The following is a 22,179-nucleotide window of genomic DNA, read 5'->3' on the forward strand; positions in this document are numbered from 1 at the left end:
CTGCCCTGCAAGCCAGGACAGCTCCCCCTGCCCCCTGGGACTAGCCCTGATTTCCCCATAGCTGACAGCCCCTCCCCCCCTGCCCTGCACATGGGGGCTGCCCTCAGAGCAGAGACAGCTGGCACCCAGGGGAGCCTGGAGCTCCCCCTGGCAGCTGCAGCGGGGCAGAGCAGGGTAGAGATAGCCCTGGACTGGGCTGCTCCTGTTGGGTACAATTTGCTCCCTATGCAGGCGGACATGTAGATGTGCACCTGGGAGCGCTTTAATGAGCCTGAATTTTATGCAAAGAAAATTCTGGTGGATTAATTGCATGTGGAGATGCAGAGACTAAAATCACCTACTTGTGGAAACTGAGTGAAAACAACAGTTCCAAGATTCCCAAGGTGCTGAACACTAAAAGACGCAAAGATAAGAAAGGAATTCAGAATTTCAAGGCTTGTTGCATTATTGTGTCAGTAGGTCCATACCAAGCCTGGGTAAGTCGCTTAAGAAAATTCCCTCACATTGATACATATGAAGGATGGATGCCAGGGTGACAGAGAAAGTTCAAGGGTTTGAATGTGCACTACAATCAGAACCGGCACTGCAATTCTTTGCCTCCCAAAAAGTGATCAGGCTCTCCACTGAGGTGGCAAAAAACAAACTTTAAACTGTCCTGTCTCAGATACAGGAGACTGGCATCAACAAAGGGAACGTGTACACAAATTTATAAACAGGACCTACTTGTGGATGTACAAAAGTTCATGATTTTCTCTGACTACGGCTTCAAAATCAACTCCCTTATCACCGTAAACATGAGAACTGATGAAGTTTGTGAAGCAAAGCTACAGTAAGAGTGGCCAGTGGATAACAGGAGGCAGAACAATCAGACAGTGCCACCCAGGGAGTAGGGGCTCCAAGAGAGGTTCTGAATTCATCTTCCATTGAGTTGAATGAGGAAAGAGGGGCAAGTGAGATGTAGAAGACATCTGGGACCCTGAGTGTAAATACAGAGTGAGCACTGCCATATCATATTCCTTTACCATGCAATACACAAATAATCACAAGCTGCTGATAACTGCTGTGGGATCCTGCTTGGTGGACATTGGCTCTGACCTTTCAGTTCCTGTTCTTGTTGCATCATGTGCGCTGGTTGGACCTTTCCCCAAGGAAGTATGAATGTGCTTCACCTGATGTCAGTTGGGAATATTCCTTTAGAAGGAGCAGTGACCACAGGATTTTTCCTTCCAAGCATGTGCACATCTTCTTTGGCCATATCCACTCCCACCATGTTGAGTGCAGAGTACTTCTCAGAAGTCAGCTACTCCTCACCCCACTGTGTGACACAGCTGCATAAATTGCTATGGTGGCATAACATGTCCCTCCATTTCATAACCCTTTTGGTCTTACAGCTCTTTTAAGCCTTTTAGGCCCTGGTGGACCTGGTGATGTAGGCCACCTATACACATGCCGGATGTCTGCTCCAGCATGTGCTAATTAGTACATGTCGCACAATCGATTTATCAAGTCTGCTGGAGCGTGCTAATCAGACTGCTCCAGCACCCTCCACGTCACATCCATTCAGCATCCCTGTGCTTCAAAATGGTGGAGGAGGAGGGCGTGTTTGAATTAAAGCTCACTGAACGAGCTTCAAGTGCCCCCACTACCACTGTGAAGCACAGGACACCGAATACACGTGATGCTGTGCTATAATTAAAGCATCCCCTCTCCACCCCCGGAGCATGTATAGATACCCTTCATTCCCAGGAGAGACACTCCCCCCATACCCTTCCATAGATACCAGGTGGGTTCATGGGGAGTACCCTTTATAAAGGCTATGGGACCAGCAGTGCCTATGTATAGGGGCTAGCCTACCACTGCCTGTCCTTTTCACATATGCATGGGGCCAAAACTAAGGGCGCATGGCCCCAGCAGTTTCCTCACACCTCCCAGCAACACTGTCCATGGCTCCCATGATGTCAGCATTTCCAGACCCCATGAACCTGCTGGGGGGTTGTTAGAGTGTTAGGTGGGAGAAGCATGGTGAGTGAAGGGAAATGAAGAGAACTAGATAAAGGTAAAAACCAACAGTCCCCATAGTGCAGATGCTTCACAGCCCATCGGGGGCCCTTCTTTTCCTTTGCCTCCTGAATAGCAAGGTGGGGACGGCAGACAGAACACTCAGGGGTCTGGAAGATCTGGGCAACTGGGGCATGGGAAACATTTGGAGATGTAGAGATAGTTGTCTATTTGATTTAAATAGATGGCAGCATTGAGTGGGACTAATTCTAGGCAGAGGAGGAGCTAAGGATAGTGGCACAGAAGGGAGAGAACCAAACAATAGGAGTAACAGCCCAAGAGGCCCAGACTCACTTGGGGATGGGTGGAGGCAGAAAGTTGAAAATGTTAAGGAGCATGTAGGGGTATGGCATGACAGGAGGTGATGTTTATATTTTAACATTTGTGTACATTACTAGCCTTTGGAGGCTCTGCTAGCGTCATCTTTGTCACCTTTCCCTTTTCTTGTTTTTCACACGTGTGGTGGTAGGTAGTGCAGGTGCCAAGGCCAACCCGATTTCCAGCACTTCCTCACTTCTGAGTGCTTGCTTTGGCAACTGCAGTGTGCTCTTACTACTTTGGTTAATGTAAACTTTAATTCAACTGCAAGTTCTCTGAGGCAGGAACTATGCCTTCCTAAAGCATTTCTTCAACCTTTGGCACAAAGGTCCTGATTAGGACCTCTGGGTGCTACCATAATAGAAATAAATACTAATGATTTCCTTTCCTTGCAGCTGCTTCCCCACACCCCCACCTCTCCCCTCCCCCATCACCCTGATCAAGCTCTGGTGACTTTTCACAAGCAGTTGGAAAACCTCACCATCCCCACCCCCTGCCTGCCTTCTCACTCACCAAAAAAGGAATTTCCTTATTACTTTAATGACTCAAAAGACAGGGACAGCAGGAGAGGAAACCAGCAGTTTTCCCCTGCTCCTCTTCCTGTACTTCCTCCACATTCCAGTGTTGGCTATCTTTGTTTGCCAAAGTTCAGGCACTGAGATGGAGTAACAGCACTTCTAGCCCTACACTATCTACAGCCTTCACCAATTAACATGGAGACAGGAAAGAGGAGCTGCTTGTGTGAGACAACAAAGAGGGATTCAGAAAGCAGGGGGTGCTGCAAACATTCCCCTCCACAGGAAAGCAGCAGGCAGGGAGGAATGCAGGCCCCATGGTGGTCTTCTATAATTTGCCCCCTATTTCGTGTCCTTTTCTTTCCCTGTTTACCTGAGTGCCTGCTATCAGCAGGGGTAGAGTGGCCACCTACATGGCACAGAATGCAGAAGGCTTGTGAAATAGCACAGGGCAGAACTTATGTTTTAAAGGGTATCCAAAAGCTTTTATTGATGGTACAGAATCAGGCATTTTTATTGCAGGATATGCTCCTTCGAAACAGGAGTGCCTGAAGATATTGCTTTCATTTGATAAACTGCTGGGCTTGTTAGTAACTCTTTACTGGACAGAAGACATAGGATATTAAGTACCAAAAAAGGACAGGCAGTCATCCTAGGCTGAGCTGGGACAAAGAAGAGGCTGAACTAAAAGCTCACCTGTCAGACTGTTAAATGGCAAATGTCTAGGTATGAGAGGGATGCAGGGCTACTACAGGTCTGAGCATAAGTCTTGTTGCAGGTTTTTTTTCCCCCTACAGGTAAGATAAATTTTTTCATCAGTACTAACACAAGAAAGACAGCCTAGTTTGGAAGCCAAAGTCCAGTTTCCTTCTTTAGGAAGACTTAGTGAGAGAATGCAAACAAATTCAGACTGTTTGGAAGAGGGATTCCAGGCAAAGGAATTTTATGACTGTTTAGTTCCAAGCCACAGTGTATTGTTAAAGGAGCCCACACAGGACCTGAATAGCCTATTTTTAAGTTACCATTCTTACAGATCCACAAAACGTCACTCTAAACTAAGAGCGCCTCTACGTGTGCAGGTAATGGAGTGATGGGATCTAATGCGTGAGCCACACAATCGCAACTTCTGCCATGCCACATGTGCATGACAGAAGGTGTGATTGAGGGATTGTGGCTGCAGCTTCTCAACTGAGGGGACTTCCAGCTGCAGGATTCCATCGTGCCTTATTGCTGATGCAGAAGGAGCCTGCAGCTGGAAGTCCCCTCAGTTGAGAAGCTGCAGCCACAATCCCCCAGGCCCAGGGATTCTATGTACCCCCAGAGCAGCTGCACCCCCCAGCTGCCAGGACATAGATGGGTCATGGCACCTAGGCTAACTACAGAGTCAAAAAGCCCAAGGCTGAATTGATTCACTCTTTGCAGGTTAGTCTAAGCTGCAAAAATTGAACCAATAAGCAAATAAATAGACATTCACTTTTGATTTAGGAAATGCAGCCACATGCCTGCAGTGGCTTAAGCCAAATGCTGGGGGGCACTACAGCATGGCTCTTTGGCATGTAGCCAGCATGGGCTGTGTTTGCTTCCTCTTCCTGCTGTGTTTTCATTTCCCTGAGGTCTCTAGGATTTGCAGTCCACACTCACAGCAGGAGGACTCTGCAGGATTGCTCATCACTTCCTCTTCCTGCTTCCAGGTGTTCTCTGGAATTCGTATTCCACAGTCGCAGCCACCAATAAGTAAGTCAGCAGAGCAGAGCAGCTCTGTACTTAGGAGAAGGTGAGCTTAAACCCCTCCCTGGCCCCAGACCCCAGCTGGCGTTTGCCTAGAGGGGGCAGTGAGCCAGCCAGTGATGCCAGTGAGCCAGGCCTCACTGCTCCAGCTAGGGAGCAGAGGGGTGGGGCCAGCCCTGCTCTCTGGAGTAGATAGCACAGCCCAGCCCAGCCCAGGGCTGCAGAGCATGCTGGGATGGTGGGGGACTCTGATTTAACTTGCACCAGGAAGGGGTCTGGGACAGAAGTTTCATAGACTGGGTTGACCTAAATCAGTGAAGTCTGATATTACATTCAACCAGATTTATCTTAAACCAGTTTCAGCCATATTTAAACTGGTTTATGTGCACTGAACTTTTGTTCTGTTACAAGTTTATCCCAATTTCTGATCACTTAACCCGGTTTATGTGTAACTTCTGTCCCCAGCCCTAGTCTCCACAGCTATGGGACTCTGAGTCTCTGTGCTGCTGGGACCCTTTCAGCCCTACCTGGGCAACATGCACCCCTGCACCTGGGAGGGTGACAGGGCTCCCAGACCCATGGAAGACCCTGATATATGTGCACATTAAAGCTCAATAGCAGCCAGCTATAAAGTTAGTACATATTTGTGAGGTCTAACTTTATAGCTGGCTGCAGCTTTTTATGGTATGATAGTTACTTTGCATATGTAGCTGGTCTTAAGGTAATTACACAATTCATTAGTTAATTGTGCCATACATGTAATGTGTAGAAGGGTCTTGAAGACAGTGTCCAGGATGGAAACAAACACCGAACAGAAGCCCAACTACAGTTCTTGGTGTTCAGTAAAATATGTACTTGAATCTCACTCTTCTTGCTTCTCCCCCACCTCTGCTCTCCCTGCCCTGGTCACTGAGTGGCCAAGAGGCAAAAACTGTAGCATTAATTGCCTTTCAGCCACTTAGTAACAGGGAGGAGAATGGTGGTATGCAGTGAAAAGAGCGAGATTAATGGCACCATTGCACCACAAACTTCCACTGTGATTTAGGTAAATCCCTACTCATAGCTAATGGAGGATCAACCCCCAATTTATTTATAAATTAATAAAAAAGTAGAAAAAAGTTAAAATAGTATCCATAACAGTGTTACATTCTTGCTGCTAAAGAGACTAGGGCCACACAAGAAAAAGCGCTTCAGAACACAAACTGTCGTTCTCCTCTGTATAGCATAAGCTCACACAATTTCACCTGTGTTTGCTATTCCTTATTGTTAGCTTAATTGAAGATGGTAACCTTGTGAGATCTGCACACAGCATAGAAAATGGGTGAGTAATTACACAATATCCCCTGCACTTTCCATTACAGTCCTTTGCACACCAAAGTTAGACCCACAGCCTGATCCAAAGATTCCCCAATGACTTTGGTGGGAGACAGAATTAGAGAAGGGAAGAGTTGGGTAGGGTGGCAAAGGAAGATGGCAATTTCTTCCTATGCAAAGAAGAGAATCTCCCAAGATCTTCAGCTTCACTGTTATATTCAGTGAAAAGGTGATGACAATTTAATTATTATTGCTAGCTGTACTACTAGAAAATTCATACAATATACAAGGCACATGTGCTGCTTTGTTTTAGTAGCCAGATGAAGCAAATTAGGTCTACCTTCTATCCATCCATTTCCTGGGTAACTACTTCATCCATGTCTCTACTGAAGTTAGTGACTTGGCAATAATACAATTCATTTCTATATGCAATACTTTATACAAAGTAACACCAAATGCCTGAGAAAGAGAGGGAAGGAGAAACACTTTTCAGAGCAAGGCTCAGATATACAGATAGGGGAAAAAAGTGTGGAAGGAATGCAAAAGGATTTGATTAGCAAAAATAAAAGAAAGGGAGAATGAGACAAATCTCCTTAGAGACTAGTATTTGTGAGCTGAGATGGGAGATGCAATTAAGGCAGGGAATGAAAGGTTAGTATCAGTTTTGCCCTATCTTGTAATTGGATTGCAAGCTGGTGTTTTTCAAAAGCTCCTTGAATCAAGTGGTTAAAACAGAATCATGGATCTAATTACAAAAGTTTTTATTCCATATGTCTGTGGAGAAAAACTGGAAAACATAAATTCTAAGGGGTCAGAAATTAGAAGACATCTACAAAGAAACTAATATTATTTCTCAAGTTTTAAGACAGTCTTGTGACTTTTGAACACTTAGCATTGGCACTACCGTAGTACAGCCAAGCTAAGTTTTGGACACATTCAACTTTGGATGAAACATGACAGCTTTGAGTTCAGAAAGTCATTTTTGAAATTGAAAAAAAAATAGTCATCTAGTTGCATGACTTCTGTTAGTGTGACAAACAGTTTGGATAGATTAAAAATGTTAATACACATGGAAACTGAGGAGCTGAGATGGGAACCATGGGGAAAAAAAAGGAAGCCCAATGCAAAATAAAAAACTGTAAACTGTTGTCAAATGTTATCTCAGACAAAATTCTAGTTAAAAGACTTTTAAGCTCAAGTTGCACCCTGAGATGAACATGGAAATGAGTTAAAAAAAATAATGAATGTGGCTGTTTCGAAAGGGGGGGGGGGGGGGGGGGGGGAGAGGCAGTGGAGAGGGGGGGGGGGGGGGGGGAAGAGAAGAAATATCCAAAATAAGGAGGAAAGAGAACAGATGTGAGAGGGGAAAAGCAAATGACCTGCAACTCTGTAACAACACTAAAAACCTGATCATTGTTCCACTCAATACTTGCAATTGGGTATTATTAACTCTGTCAAGGGCCTTCTGTATGATGCTGGATAGAATGCTAGGTATCTCTGCACCTCCATTCCTCAGCCTTAAGGGGTCATACATATTAGGGCTGTGCGAAGCTTCGGTAGCCGATTTAATTCGGAGGAGATTTGGCCTGATTAGGTGGCCAAATCACCGAAGCCGAACTGAATCAGGAGACCAATTAAAAGGTCCGAACCAAGTCAGAAACCTTCGAATTGATTAAAAAAGATTTGGCGCCGATTTGGAGATTTGGCCACAGACTAAAGATGCAGCAGTCCTCACCATACTGGACACCGCTGCCTTCAGCTGGTAAGTCTATTATGGTGGGCAGAGGTGGGGAGCGAAGGGGCGTGGGGGACAGATCAATGCCCCCACGGCAAAAGAGGGATTGGGGCTGGGGCTGGGACAAGCTGCCCAGCTGGGGTGGCGGGGTATGGGACTTGGGGAGGGAGGCTCCCACCAGTGGTGATGCGTAGGGGCTGCATGTGCATCCCCGAGAGTGCTGGTGCACCCCCTGACGGCCACGCTCACTGAGTAGGCGATGGGCAGGGGGGGCGGGGGGGGAGCCCCCCCTGCAAGCGCTGGCCTATCACTGCACTCGCTGCAGCTGCTTCCAGGAATGGCTGCAGCAATTGGCTGGTGTTTGCTCCCAGAAGTGAGTGCAGTGAGTGCAGTGATTAGCCGCAGTGGGATCGGGACCCTGGACTGCAGGATCACCTGTGGGGGACTCCCCCCCAACCCTGGACTGCACGATTGCCTGTGGGGACTGGTTGCGGGGGGGGGGGGGGGGGCGGTACGCCGCCTCCGCTCCACACCCCGGGCTGGGCTGGGCTGTACTCCGGGAGGCTAGCCCCAGCCACCCATCGCTGGGCTGAGCTCCACGGGGTGGGTGGAGCTAGGGCCGTGCTCCGGGTGGCTAGCCTCAACTGAGCGCAGTGAAGCAGAGTCTATGGGGGGGCTGCATTCAACCTAAAATTCCCCACAGCCCCTGCTGCTGGCCCCTCCCTGATCCAGGTGCACACACCTACCACCATGCCTGTCACTGCTTGCCTAACCAGGGCGAAGCTGCAGCTTGTCCAGGAGGCACAGAGAGGCTGGGTGAGTGGCAGGAGGGCATAGCCCCCACTCCCAGTGCCTTCTGCCACCCGTCCAGAGGTCAGCCCGGCCCACACATCTGCTCTGATGCCCTCCTGGACTGGCAGCGTGCAGTGGCACACAGTGGTGGGAGCTCTCCTACCCGAGTCCTGTGCCCCCCCGCTGGGCAGCTTGTCCCAGCCCCAATCTCTCCCTCGCTGTGGGGGCATTGATCTGCTCCCCACCACGCCCCTTCCCTGCCCCCTTCTCCCACCACAACAGACTTACCAGCTGGAGGCAGCTGTGTCCAGCATGGTGACGACTGCTGCCTGTTTAGTCTATGGCCGAATCTCCAAATCGGCACCAAATCTTTGGATCCTAATCTGCTGAATCAAATCGGGACAGTGATTTGAATAACTATCCCTCCAAATCGGCCGAATCTGAATCCAAAGCAAATACTTGCCGCTTCGCACAGGCCTAGTACATATGACAAATCTGGACACAGAGGGTGCATCCAGACAAGCACACATGTGCAATCTGCGGGGCTTCAAAGTTGTTTGAGGTGCTATAAACTGCATGCAATGGACATGCAATTGTTTGCTGTGCTGCAAATTTGCAGTGCAACTTCTAAATTTTATGTCAGGAGATCCCCGTATAAAAAAAACCTCACCAAAAAAAAAGGCGGCATGGCACACATTCCAAGAGTGTGTGCTGGAGCAACTGGAGGCTGGGTCCTCCAGGGAGATGCCCTGGCTGCCAGCCAGAGCCTCTCCTCTGCTTTAGGGGTCTATCCAGTTCCTCTAGCATGCTGGGAGTCAGGAGGAGTGGGAAAATGTCAGTTTCCCCAAAGTAGGTCATTTTGCCCTGCAGTATACCCAACATGCAGGGGTGTGCATAGTGGAAATAAGCAGCAGCACAAATTTTTGCCATTGCTATTTGTGCCATAGCAAATGCATGCCGCTGTATGCGGAGACGCATCCAGAAGGACAGATGCGACACACATTTTAAAACTGTCTACATATTAATGCTAGGAACCTAGGTAATAAACAAGGAGAGACAGGTGCTCAGTTAAGAGAGGAAATGTGATATGGTCAGTATTATTGAAATTTGGTGACACAGGTCATATGACTGGAATATTAAGTCCAATGCCCACAACTTGTTCTGTAAGGATACAATAAAAAAAAGGAAGTGAAGAAGAGGAGCATTTTATACCAAAGACACTGCTAGTTGTTACAGTTGCGCACAATTCAGAATAACTGGACCTGTGAATCTATGACTTTGACCAGGGATTAAAGTCCTAACTAAAGACAGGAACTGTTAAAAAGACAGGAACTGTAGCTGTTAAAGGCCACCAAATCTCATTACCTAACAGGATAAACTGTTCACTGTGCATAATGCATAGCAAGAAAAACTGCACTTTCATGCATGACTTCAACCTAGGAGACACTTGGATGGATATCTCATGTGTCCAGCAGCTAGACTTTCTTAGGATTTCTAAAAACAATAGATGACAGTTTCTTAATACAGAGCGGATAATGATAACCAGGGATCCTGGAAAAAATCCCCAGTTTTCGATTTTAAAAAAGTAACCCAAAATCCACATTTTTCTGTGATTAAAATGAAACACCACTTATATATAGATGTATATATAGTCATATTTCATTTTAGTCATGGACAAACGTGGATTTTGGGTTACTTTTTTAAAACCTAAAATTGGGTATTCTTTTTTTATCAGAGAAAGCCAAGATCCCTGATAACTAAGATATCATCTGAACCACTAATGTTAATTATTAACAAATCTGTGAAAACTGGGGAAATTACAAAGGCAATGTAATTCCAATATTTAGAAACAGTAAAAGGGAACTATAAGGCTAGCTAAAAAGATGTCGATCCTGGGCAAAATAACGGAACAATTAGTTTATCATTTTTCAATGAAGAATTAGAGGAAAAAACATAAAATATCAGCTAATGTGATTTTTTTTGTCAGCTAACATAAAAGTAAGTCTTGTCACACAAACCTGTTGTCTCTTTTTTCTGACAAGATTATAGATCTGGTTTATGCAGGCAACCCTTCTTATATAATATACTTTGGATTTCACTTTGGTATTTTACTTAGTACCACATAACATCTTGATTAAAAAAAACCTTATATATAATTGCTATACCAGATGTATTAAAACCTGGCTCACTGACAGTCCTCAAAACACGGCTAATGGGAAACATCAATGACTATGGCTGTTTAGAGTGCAGTTCTGCCTGCTATCTTCTATTGGTCCTATGATCTACATGAACATATCAATCTTTGCTAATAAAGCTTGCAGATGACAAAAATATTGGCAGAATATTAAACACTGAAGATAGGTGTTTTTATCAAGTTATCTGAATAACTTTGTTAAATGTTCAAAATCCAACAATATGCATTTTCATTGTCCTTTGTGGCTTTGAAGCCTGATTCTTGAGGACTGAATTTTAGGTGATTTTTGACTTCAGCAGTCCTCAGTGCAACTCCTTCTTGAAGGCCAGTGGCTAGAGCTAAACATAGTATAGCAGAGATGTAGCTAGGCAGCTCTGTGCCAAGGCAATCATGCAAATACCCAGGGCAGCGCTGATTGCTATGGTGCTGACTGCAGTGGCATGATTAGCTGCTGCTGCAGTCACGGCTACTTTTGTGCTACCACACAAAAGGAGTACCTGGGGCAGATGTCCTGGTTGCCCCCACTTACTTATATTACTGTGGTATAGACAAAACCTCACAACATATCCAGCAAATGCCTCTCAAAATTTCAAACTTACGAAGTTGCTATTGCAGCCGGTGTTTTCTCAAAGCACTACATGTGCATGACAACTCTGCCTTTGCCATAGTCTGAAGCACCAAAGAAAGTTCAGGGATCTTCTCTATTTGTAGATCCCACAGTGAAACTACCAACATGTAAATCAATGATCTATATAATATGCAAACCAGAAGACAACCGTAAAGAGAAAGTAAAGATACCTTTCAGAATGCTAGGGAGAAAGCATTTTTCCCACCTAAAATACCAAGTCAATTGCATCTTTAAAGTATTATATGGCTATGAAGTCCCATTTCTCAATCATACACAAAATTAAGACCAATAAAATCAACTACATATTTTCAGAGTTGAAACACAAATATAAAGAAGTGAATTTTAAGGGATTCTTTCTATATCTTATTTTTTATCCTCTCCCACCTACCTCCAACTTCAAACGAGGCAATTAATTTTTTCAATAGAAACTAAAATAGTGTATCTTTATAACCTCATGGGGGTAAAGAGTCACAGTTTGAGTTTATTTTTTTACACCTACAGAGAATTCTATTTTGTTTGGCCTTCTCATATTCACTAACTTCTGACAGCTCTCGCCTTTCCAGTTTTTATTTTCTTCATACTTTTAACTGAATAAAAGAAATTATTTAGAGAAATTTTACTGCTGTTATGCATACAGAAATAATGTTTGTCATGCTAGTTTCTCTCACTAGACCACCAATTTAGCAGTCTGCCAACTGTCCAATTACTCATGTTTATGTTGAGCTAAATAGGTTCCTCATCTAGCTGCACACCTTTCTTTTTTAACATAATTAATACGGTTCAACAAAGCCCAGGAAACGAGCCCAAAGCAGCAGCCATTCACTGACACGTTAACAGGGTCATTTGCTAGTTACCTCTTACACAGACTGTTTATATGGTCCCAACTCTGCTGACAAAATGTCATCTCTGTAATACACAGAAAATTATGAAAATGCTAAGTGCATATAGATGTTGATGCGTATGTATTTCAGGCATGCAGATAAACTTATTTACACCCAAACTCTCAGGCCAAGTGAAATTCAAAATTTTGGTACATAAATATAAGATGTTCCTTAAATAGTTTCTTAATTAATCTCCTCTAGTCATATGATACTAATATATGCACATTACTGGTCATATGACCCAGCTACTAAAGCACTTTCTCTTGTTTACAGTATGTTTTTAGGTTGTTGGGTTTTTTTAATAAGCCTGATGTCACTTACAAAACTTATAAACTTTTATATGCAAGTCAGAGTGAGAGAAGCCATAATGGCAGAGTAACAATGATGAACCTGTGGAGGGATGCTCATACATATTTGCATTTCAAGTTTCTTCCAAAAACAAAGTAAGAATTTTTCTAACACTTTACCTACAATATGCAATGCATCCAATCCAAGAGATGTTTGCAACTGATTCTCTCTGTATCCTCCAGTAGTTGGAATAGCAAGGACTGCATTGTTGTAGATCAGGTTTATTAAAATCAACAGATCTTTCCTATCATTGTAAGAATCAATCTATTGCTGCCTGAGCAGGCCACAGCATAACAACAGCTTTTAAGGTGTCCACAGAAAAATACATTTAAGGTGAGCAGCAAGGGAAAGAACTGGGACATACATTTTAGCTACATATCTGTTTTATCACCTTCCTCAGCTAACTGATCCTTCCCTGCACATGAATCTAAATTGGTCCACTGGGACTGGATGGACCTTCCCATATGGAAGCAATAGGTCCTTATTTCTGGTTGAGTCATTCAAAGGTGAACTGAATGGTCTGCTAAACCCCCCCACCTACTTTTACCCCAAATGACTTCTTTATAAGGTATGAAAATGGTTTCAATGTTTTACTTGTTTTAACAGCTTCTTCTGTTGCTTTTTTAAGCCTTGGTAACATCAGGATAGGAAGCCTGAAGTTACCTATTCTTGCTGGTGAACTACAGCAGGATACTGATATCCCATCAAGCTTAAAGCACAGCCACGTATTTCTCAACCTTTGAGTGAAGGGGAGAGGTATTATTACAGAGACTACTCTTTTCCTAATGGCTTGTGAGGTATTTGAGTTAAACAGGTGTAAAATACCCAATAAAATAAACCAGTGGTGCTCAACCTTTTTGTCCGTGGGGCTTGGATGGGCAGTGTCTGGCCCCTCTGTGGGATGGATCTGATTGGTGGACCCAGTCCAGTGCCCCGGGCATGCGTGACAGGGCTCCATCCAGCCACACAGCAGGGTGGAGGGGCAGCCCATCCCTGATCCAGCCATTTGGGGAAAGGGCTTGGCCCAGATCCAACCTGGCCTGGTGGAGGGAGGGAGCAATGACCTGGCCCCAATTCAGCCCATGGGGAAAGGAGGTATAGCCTGGCCCTATGGAAGGAAGGGGGCACAGCCTGGCTCCAACGTGGCCAGAGAGAAGGAGACCCTGAGGAGAGACAAGGGGGCATGACCCAACCCAAACGAGCTGTGCAGGTGGAGGGGGCATGGCCCAGACCCACAGGAAGAAAGGAGCACAGCTTGGCCCCATCCCTGCTGTGCAAAGGGAAGGGAGTGCTGCCTGGCCCTGATCTGGTCATGTAGTGGGAGGGTCATGGCTGTGGGGCTTGGGATTTTGGCCGTGGCAGAGCAGGGAGGCAGTATTAATTGCCACTGCTGCCCTGACACCAAATTTCGCAGCCCGTGGGGAGCTTCATGGGCTGGAGGTTGAGCACCTCTGAAATAAACCACAAAGCAGTGGTTCTCAACCTTTTTAGACTCAAGGAAACCCTCATTACACTCAAGATACCCTCAGGAAGTGCCAGCTCTTCATTTTTACTAATTTTTCAGTACAGAAAAGTAACGGAGCAATTCTTTTGTTGCAAAGAAATCAGAAAGACCACAGCAGGTCAGAATGTTTTTAACACTATGGATTCCTGTTGGAAATCTCGGGTTTAGTCTTGTCAAAAATGTTTGTACACTTAACAGTGCTAATGCTGCGTGGCACCCCATGACACTTCTGACAAGATCTCCAGGCACCTGGGGTGCCGCAGCACCCTGGCTGAGAATCACTGCCATAGAACATTACATTGGTTAAACGTCCTTTCTCTTGTCAGCTGGGACAGGGGATGCTGTAGTTCAGGTTAGAGTGGCTGATTGTGATATCAGTGCCTTATTGTTTTTCAGGAGAAGACTTCACCAAAAGCAGAGGGACTAGGCCTATTATTTATAATGCAAGAGACATTCATTATTAAGAACAGAAAGGCACATTTTTGAGCTGTCTCCAGCCATTGTGAACCAAACCCCAGAAGGCACTGGTTCACTGCTTTTTTCTCTGCACCTCCTCACCTTAACAATTATGTGACCCACTCTAAGGTGAAAAGGACAAGTTTCTCTTGGGGGTAAATTCCCAAACTCACCACGTCCAGGAAATATGGAACACTGCCGTATCTCCACGTGCATTAGTGATGTGAGTCACCATTATCTGAAGCCATGCTCAAAAGGAAGAGCTTATTGTAGGCAATGTGGAAATAGCTAATGTGGTAAAAAGCTCTTTGAACTAAAACTAACAATGGACAATTCTATTAGTGTGTCATTACATCATAATTCCTGACACACTTTAGGGGTAGGATTTCCATAAGAGGTATCACCTTCATTGTAAGCCTGGCTCAGTTACAAAAGAAATGATTGTTTTGTTTGGTCCTTTTTAAAATGAACAAAACAACACCTGAAGTGTGCATACATGCCCTCCTCCTTCACACTGGTGATCAGTTATTCATGCAGGTAGTTTTACTGAACATGAATGAGGGGCTTATGGTCTGGTACAAAATGCGACTGCTATAACTGTTACTTACATTAACTAACTGAGATCCATCTGCTTCTGTCCCACAGACCTAGCACCAACAGCCCCACATAGTGAGCCTGGAGTTTAAGAGTGAGAAGGTAATGCAAAATTGTTTCTCCTGAAGACCTAAATCAGACGGCAAGTCACTAGAGAAGACTGCAGGCATTTTGAAAATGGAAGTACAATTACAAGAAGTACATCACTGAGGTCTACTTGGATGTCTTGTCAGAAATAATCTCATTTTGGACCTGATTCTAAGAGGTGCCAAATGCCTTTCACTGCTACATTTACTTGCAGAAGTGGGAGCTGAGGTTGCTCATGGGCAGTCAGAAGGAGCAGCCAGAAGGCTGTTGTTGTTGATAATTCATGCCACTGAACCATGCACCGCTGACGATTCTGTTCAGAGTTGCCCAGATTCCTCCTCCTCTTCTCCAACGCTATGGAAAAAGTGACTCTGCTAACACCTTCTGTTACAATGCAACAACTTTGTGTAAGTTAAACAGCACAGTGCTACAGGTTGGAAAGTTACAGAAGGCAGGAAATGAGCTCTCAAAAGAGAAAAGATCTCAAAATCAATCCTCTCCAAAGCCCCCTGATTGGCCCTAGTCACTGGAAACACTGGAAGAATGTCACCACAGGACAGACACGCACATCCAGGAATGCAGGACCAGAAAGGACCACCTATGCTATCAAGTCCAATCCTTTCCTACTGCAGACATCCATAGCATATAACCCCTTTCATAAATGGACCAAGCTCCTATGTGACAATGAAAACAGGAAACTACTGAAACTGAACTCATCCCCTCAGAGAGAAAGTCAGTTGCTGAAACTTTTTCTTGGACTAAAGTTGCTCACAAAGTGTACGTTCAACAGGTATTACACTTACCTGACTAAGGGAGGGAAGTGTTGCATATGCCATTGGTTGAGTCATCATTCCTTTCTGCTTCATGATAAGCATGCGCTTCTGTTCCTCACTCAGGTGCGCCATCTGAGCTTGCATCTGTGGCTGCTGGGACTGTGGCTGTATGTATGGCATCATGGGGTTCTTGTTGGGATTGGCCATGGGTGGAGTCATTCTCTGACTCAACTCAGCATTGAAATGAGTCAGAGGTTTAGTGTTGCCATAAGTAAGCATATTGGGCTGTTTGCTTAGGGAGTTTGTACCCAAGTTATTTGGCTGCTGACTGATCATATTTATGTGATTTTGAGGGAGGTAGTTATTCATTGTGGTCTTCTGTGGATTGTTTGCCATAGGAGGCACTATTGGGTTTTGGTTGTTAAAGGCTTGGGGATACATCATTGGACTATTTGGTTTGTCTGCACTGAAGGGCCCTCCGTACGGACTAGATGGAGGCCCAACAGGTGACCAGCTTGATGCTTGATTTGGATGTTGCTGCTGTTGCTGTTGCTGCTTTTGCTGCATGAGTTTAGCTCTTTGTTGCTGCTGTGCTGCCATTTGTTTCAGCTGTTCAGCTGGAGATAAGTCAGCACTGGGTATAGTCACAGGACCAGGCCCTGCACCCGCCACTGTTACAGCTGCTGGATTCATAAGGTAACCATTTCCAGATCGTGACTGAGACTGGCCTGGAGTATGGGCCTGGTTGGGAGTTTGGGGTGACTGAACAACACAATTTGCTGGTGAGCTGGCAGGGACTGGAGCTGCAGGAGCACTGGAAACAGAAGGTATACTAGAAGCTGTGGAGACATTTGAAAATGGAGGACCTGAAGAAGAAGGCCTCACCTGGGGAGATCCCAGAGGTACATGAGCAAATGGAGAATGAGACGGATCGCTTTTAATGCTTGCACTCTCTTGAATCTCAGTGGCAGGCCTGGGAAATTCTGGTTCCTTCTTCTCTTCAAAGTCTTCATTAAACAAATCTTGTATATCATCCTCTGGAACAGTGTTGGCTAGCTCATCTATTAGCTCCTGCCACTCTTGATCATTCAGATTAATGTCTGAGAAGAGTTTATTTTGATTTGAAAGGGAGGTTTCAGAAGTGTCTATGCATGTAGGGTCATCCAAAGGTTCTTGTTTTAGCTCCTTATTTTGCAGGATGTTAAAACTTTCCTCAATTTCACTGCAACCATTAACTGGCAGCTTTATCTCTGGAAGTCCGCCATTTTTACCTAAGTCTTCCAGCCCAGTAGGATGTGTCCCACTGTTCTGCAGGGGTAAAGAAGGCTTCATGTCAAGCTGGTGAAGAGGAGAAACAGAAGGTATAGGCAAGTTATTGGGCAAGCTGTTGATTGCATCAATTCCTGGTACATCCTTCCGTATCCTCTTGCTGGTTGGGGAGAAGCTACCATCACAGACACCATTTTGCTGTTCTCCATTGAGGGGCGAGCGAGCACCTTCCAACTTCCTCTTTACTGTCTCTTGTAGCTTGAATGAAAAAGAAAGAAAAAAGAAAATCCAAATAAGGCACTTGCACAAATTTCTTTCAAACAAAGCATGCTGCAGATTGTGTGACAATAATTTTCCCCCTTGCATACCACATTTTAGAAATTCTCAGTAAAGATTCCTTAGCTTCCTTCATATGCCTTGAAGTCAGACTTCTCAGAAAAGAGGACCTGTAACAAGGGAGCTCAACCTGAGTATGAGGTCTAGGATCATGTCTATTGGGGGACCACTGCATAGCGTGCTACCTGAAGGACACTGCTATGAATGTTCAGCTGCTATATCAGACTTATAAAGATCTGAGCCAAGATTTTCAAATGTGACTAGGGATTTGGGGGGCTTCCATTTTTGGGTTCCCAACACTGCTGAGATACCCTGAAGGAGCTTCACTTGCAATAGTATTGAGTCTGTGTCTTCTGAAAATCTAGCCTCTTCAAGAGTCCTGAAGCTGGACACCCAAAAATGGAGATGCTAAAATGCACAAGTCATTTTTGAGTCTATGTTTTGAGAGAAATAGATATAGTATGAATGCTGGTATTCAAAATATATGTGCTGTTTTCTGTCCTTTTACCCCTCTGTCCTTATGTATTAGGGCTGTACAATATATAGAGAATCTCTCTTAAGTGGGGAAAAACATATTTATTCTAACAAACAGAAAAATGTTCATCACTTTATATGATGTTGAACTGATTCATTGATCAAAAAGGAGCAGAATTATAGGAAACTGTTTCAACACTGGTGCTAACAAAAGTAGTAAGCCACGAATACTGTAAAAATAACAGCAACATTCATTTAGCAGTATACAAAAGCAACCACATTAGCTTCCATGAATTCTATCAAAAATAAGCCAGGTACATTTAGGTTGAAACACTTATATTCCACCAATTCAGCTATCTACAGTTCTATTCCATTACACAAAATATTAAGTCCACTGCTTATGCACCAGGCTAACAAAAGCAGTCCTTCCTTGGCTCATGCAAAACAATAGTGCAGGGAGACAGGAAGTGGAGACGTCACAACTCCAGTATGCCTGTTCTGGACATGTTTGCATCCTTGATATAGAACAATAGAGGACACAATACTGAAGATCTTATCATTTTTAAGCGTTTTACATCTATGAAGATCATGGATATTTAGCTCCCAACCCTCCCCCCGAAGCAGAATTTCTCAAATTATGTTTTTTCTTCTTTCCCACAATTTCAAATTCAGTCTTTGCAACCACGAGTTCCCATCTCAGTGTCTTTGGGAGGAGTCCCCGTTCTGCTTTGAATGGAAGCTCAGTCCCTTCAGCATATCAAAGAATCCCTCCTGGGGACTGTTTTCCACTTTTTTTTCTTTGTCTATCCTGACTCCTCAGAGCAGAATTGCCTCATTCATTTCTGTTCACATCCCTCTGGTTGTTTGGAATGAGAAACTGGAAGTTCCCCTCTCATGGCCTCTCCCCCCTTCCTGCCCCGCCATGCAGGACAAAAATCCTGCTGGTTCACTCTCTTTCTCGCACATTCTGCCTGCATTTTTCACTATCATTTTATGTGCTTGAAGTGGAATTCCCAGTACAAGACCTACGCATGGCTGAGGTCTCAATTTAGCTTTTAAAATAGTGCATAAGTGGGGTATTTGCTGTGCACAGGTCTTCTACTGGTTCTCTACTCATACGAGACTTGTGTGACAAGCCATATGAGGAAAGGCTGAGGGACCTGGGACTCATCAGCCTGAAAAAGAGAAGGCTGAGAGGGGACCTGGTTGCAGCTTACCACTACATCAGGGGCGTACATCAAGGGCTCAGTGAGCAACTGTTCACCAGGGCGCCCTTGGGGAAAACCAGGAGTAATGGCCACAAACTCCTAGAAGATTGTTTCAGGCTCAACCATAGGCGACATGTGGTGGGGGGCAGGGGGGCACATGCCTCCCCTGAGATTGGCCACTGCTGAAGCTTCTGCCAGCTTCTGCGGGTGGCAGCCGCTTTCCACCTGTCCCCCCCTCACTGCTGATGTCACTGAGGGCATCTGCAGGCAGTCTCCGCTTGCCGCTTGCTGTCCCCTCCTCTGCTGCCAGCATCTGTGGGTGGTTCCCACTTGCCACTGCCAACACCACCACCAGTGTCTGCAGGTGGTCACCGCTCGCCACCCCACACTGCTGACACCACCGCCGGTGTCCGCGGACAGTCCTGGCTTGCCCCTCGCCACTGACTACAATGGTGCCCCTCCAGTCTCGGGAGGAACCAGTCGTTCACGGGCTCAACGTTAGGAAAAACTTCTTCACAGTCAGGGTGTCCAGACAGTGGAATAAGCTCCCTCCAGAGGTGGTGCGATTGCCTACCCTGGAAATCTTCAAGAGGAGACTGGACAGGCACCTTGCTGGGGTCACCTGACTCCCAGTTATCTTTTCTGCCTGGTGCAGGGGAGCTGGACCTGATGATCTTCCAGGGTCCCTCCTAGCCTTACAATCTATGAATCTATGAATCCATACATGTGATTTTATAAACGTGGAAAGGAAATCTAAGTCCTTAAGCAGAGCATCAGCTTCTTCTCCCCAGCCCCAGGTCCTGACCACTTAAATTTGAGGGAGCAAGAATGATTTTTAGATGGGCAAAGCAGAAAAGTGATTAAACACGTTGCTAAGAAACAGATGAGGTCCTGCTGGCATGTATGCCTGGGAGTTTGCTACCTGTTACCACTGCCCAAAGCCACCACACAACCACAGAGTAGAATTCCTTTTTCTCTTTGTCTTGTGTCTCAGTCACAGGGAAACACAAACTGCTCTGCCACTGCTTCTGTGTAACTGATGTTTTAACTGTGTGGACTATCATCCAGCAGCAGTATTTCTCTCCACATGACATGATCAGGGAGCCCTAGAGAGGAAAGATCAGTGTACACTGCAACATTCTCACCCTATTTACGATTTCTGAAATTGAGCGAATCATTTAACACAGTACAACAAGCAGTTTACACAGTCACTCCCTGGGATCTGTCAGCACTCCTGACATTTCTAATGGGAAAAACAGATGAACATTCTTCGAAGAAAACAATATCAAACATCAAGTGAAACCCCAAGGAGAACCTCATCAGGGCGAATTTTGCAGCATGGACTGGAGAAGGGTCAATTGCTCTGGCCTTTCTTTTGTTGCATGGGACTGGGCAACTCCCAACAAGCCTGCTCCTGCCATACAGATGATGTTGAGTTCTCAGATTCCCTTATTCCCTAATTCTAGACAAGGTACCCCTGTACCTTGACTTCACACCCATAAGACTGACTGCAACTCACATCCTGTTTAGAGTGGTCAGCGAGCATTGTCCTCCAAGACTAGGGACAAACAAAATGTCAGATCCCACAAGGAAGATTTATAAGATGGTTTCCATTTCCTTCTTTCCCCTCCTCTAAAGACCAAAACCACCATGTGGCATCAGAGCTTGAACCATGTCACTTAGCATGTGACTAGGCATTGCCACCAAGCCACTGAATGTAGTGTACTGATCTTTATACACCCACAGTTCAGCCTGCAGAAACCAAACAAAGGATAATATGGATGTGGTCATGCTACCTCTTTTCCAGTACAAAAACAATCAACTTCCAAGTTTTCCTTCTTCAGAACTTGAAAAGAAAGGTCACAATCTGTTTTGGCTTCAAGACCTAGTCTGCAGTGAAACAGTTGATACAGCAGCTTAAAATAACACGCTTCAATCACTATCAGGCCATTTACACAACATATATAGTATTCCAGTTTCTGTGTTACCTTCCTTTCAGCTACTGATAATTCCTTAAACAAGAGCTATTCTCCTTCCTCATGTAAAAAATAAAATAACCAACCCACAAACAATTGAATGATCCAAACTCATGCCAAAAAAAGCCAACAATAGACAATGCTGGTCCAGTAAGCATTTGAAAAAGTAGTGTTCAGCAGTGTGCTTAAGGCATGAGGCTAGAACATATCTTCTACATTTGAAAATACACTTGTATTTTTTAAAATATGCAGAGGGACAACTGTGTACCTATCCAGTTCCCTACTGCACTTCTTTCTGTTGCACACAGAATAACACTATAATTTTGTTTCCACAGAATAACATTTTGTGTCATTTATCAATTATCATTTTGTGTCACTTGCAGATGACACAAAACTGTGGGGAAGAAGTGTACATGCCGGAGGGCAGGGAACAGCTGCAAGCAGACCTGGATAGGTTGGACAAGTGGGCAGAAAACAACAGAATGCAATTCAACAAGGAGAAATGCAAAGTGCTGCACCTAGGGAGGAAAAATGTCCAGCATACCTACTGCCTAGGAAATGACCTGCTGGGTGGCACGGAAGTGGAAAGGGATCTTGGAGTCCTAGTGGACTCCAAGATGAACATGAGTCGGCAGTGTGACAAAGCCATCAGAAAAGCTAATGGCACTTTATCGTGCATCAGCAGATGCATGACGAATAGATCCAAACAGGTGATTCTTCCCCTCTATCGGGCGCTGGTCAGACTGCAGTTGGAGTACTGCGTGCAATTCTGGACACCGCACTTCAAGAGGGATGCGGATAACCTGTAGAGGGTCCAGAGAAGGGCCACTCGTATAGTTAAGGGCTTGCATGCCAAGCCCTACGAGGAGAGAATAGAGAACCTGGACCTTTTCAGCCTCCGCAAGAGAAGGTTGAGAGGCGACCTTGTGGCTGCCTATAAGTTCATCACAGGGGCACAGAAGGGAATTGGTGAGGTTTTATTCACCAAGGC

At 45.1% G+C, this 22,179-nt stretch overlaps 1 protein-coding gene across 1 annotated transcript in view; it reads right to left on the reverse strand.

Moving 5' to 3' along the window:
- Positions 1 to 17,560, reverse strand: part of MAML3 (mastermind like transcriptional coactivator 3) — a 148,609-nt gene extending 131,049 nt beyond the window's left edge. The window contains exon 1 of the mRNA XM_025216253.1: positions 15,956 to 17,560. Within this exon, the coding sequence (XP_025072038.1) occupies positions 15,956 to 17,560 (1,605 nt within the window). The remainder of the gene's footprint in view (positions 1 to 15,955) is intronic.
- Positions 17,561 to 22,179: the final 4,619 nt, after the last annotated feature.

This window comes from Alligator sinensis, unplaced genomic scaffold, assembly GCF_000455745.1.
Source record: "Alligator sinensis unplaced genomic scaffold, ASM45574v1 scaffold160_2, whole genome shotgun sequence".
In the NCBI taxonomy this organism is placed as follows: Eukaryota; Metazoa; Chordata; order Crocodylia; family Alligatoridae; genus Alligator; species Alligator sinensis.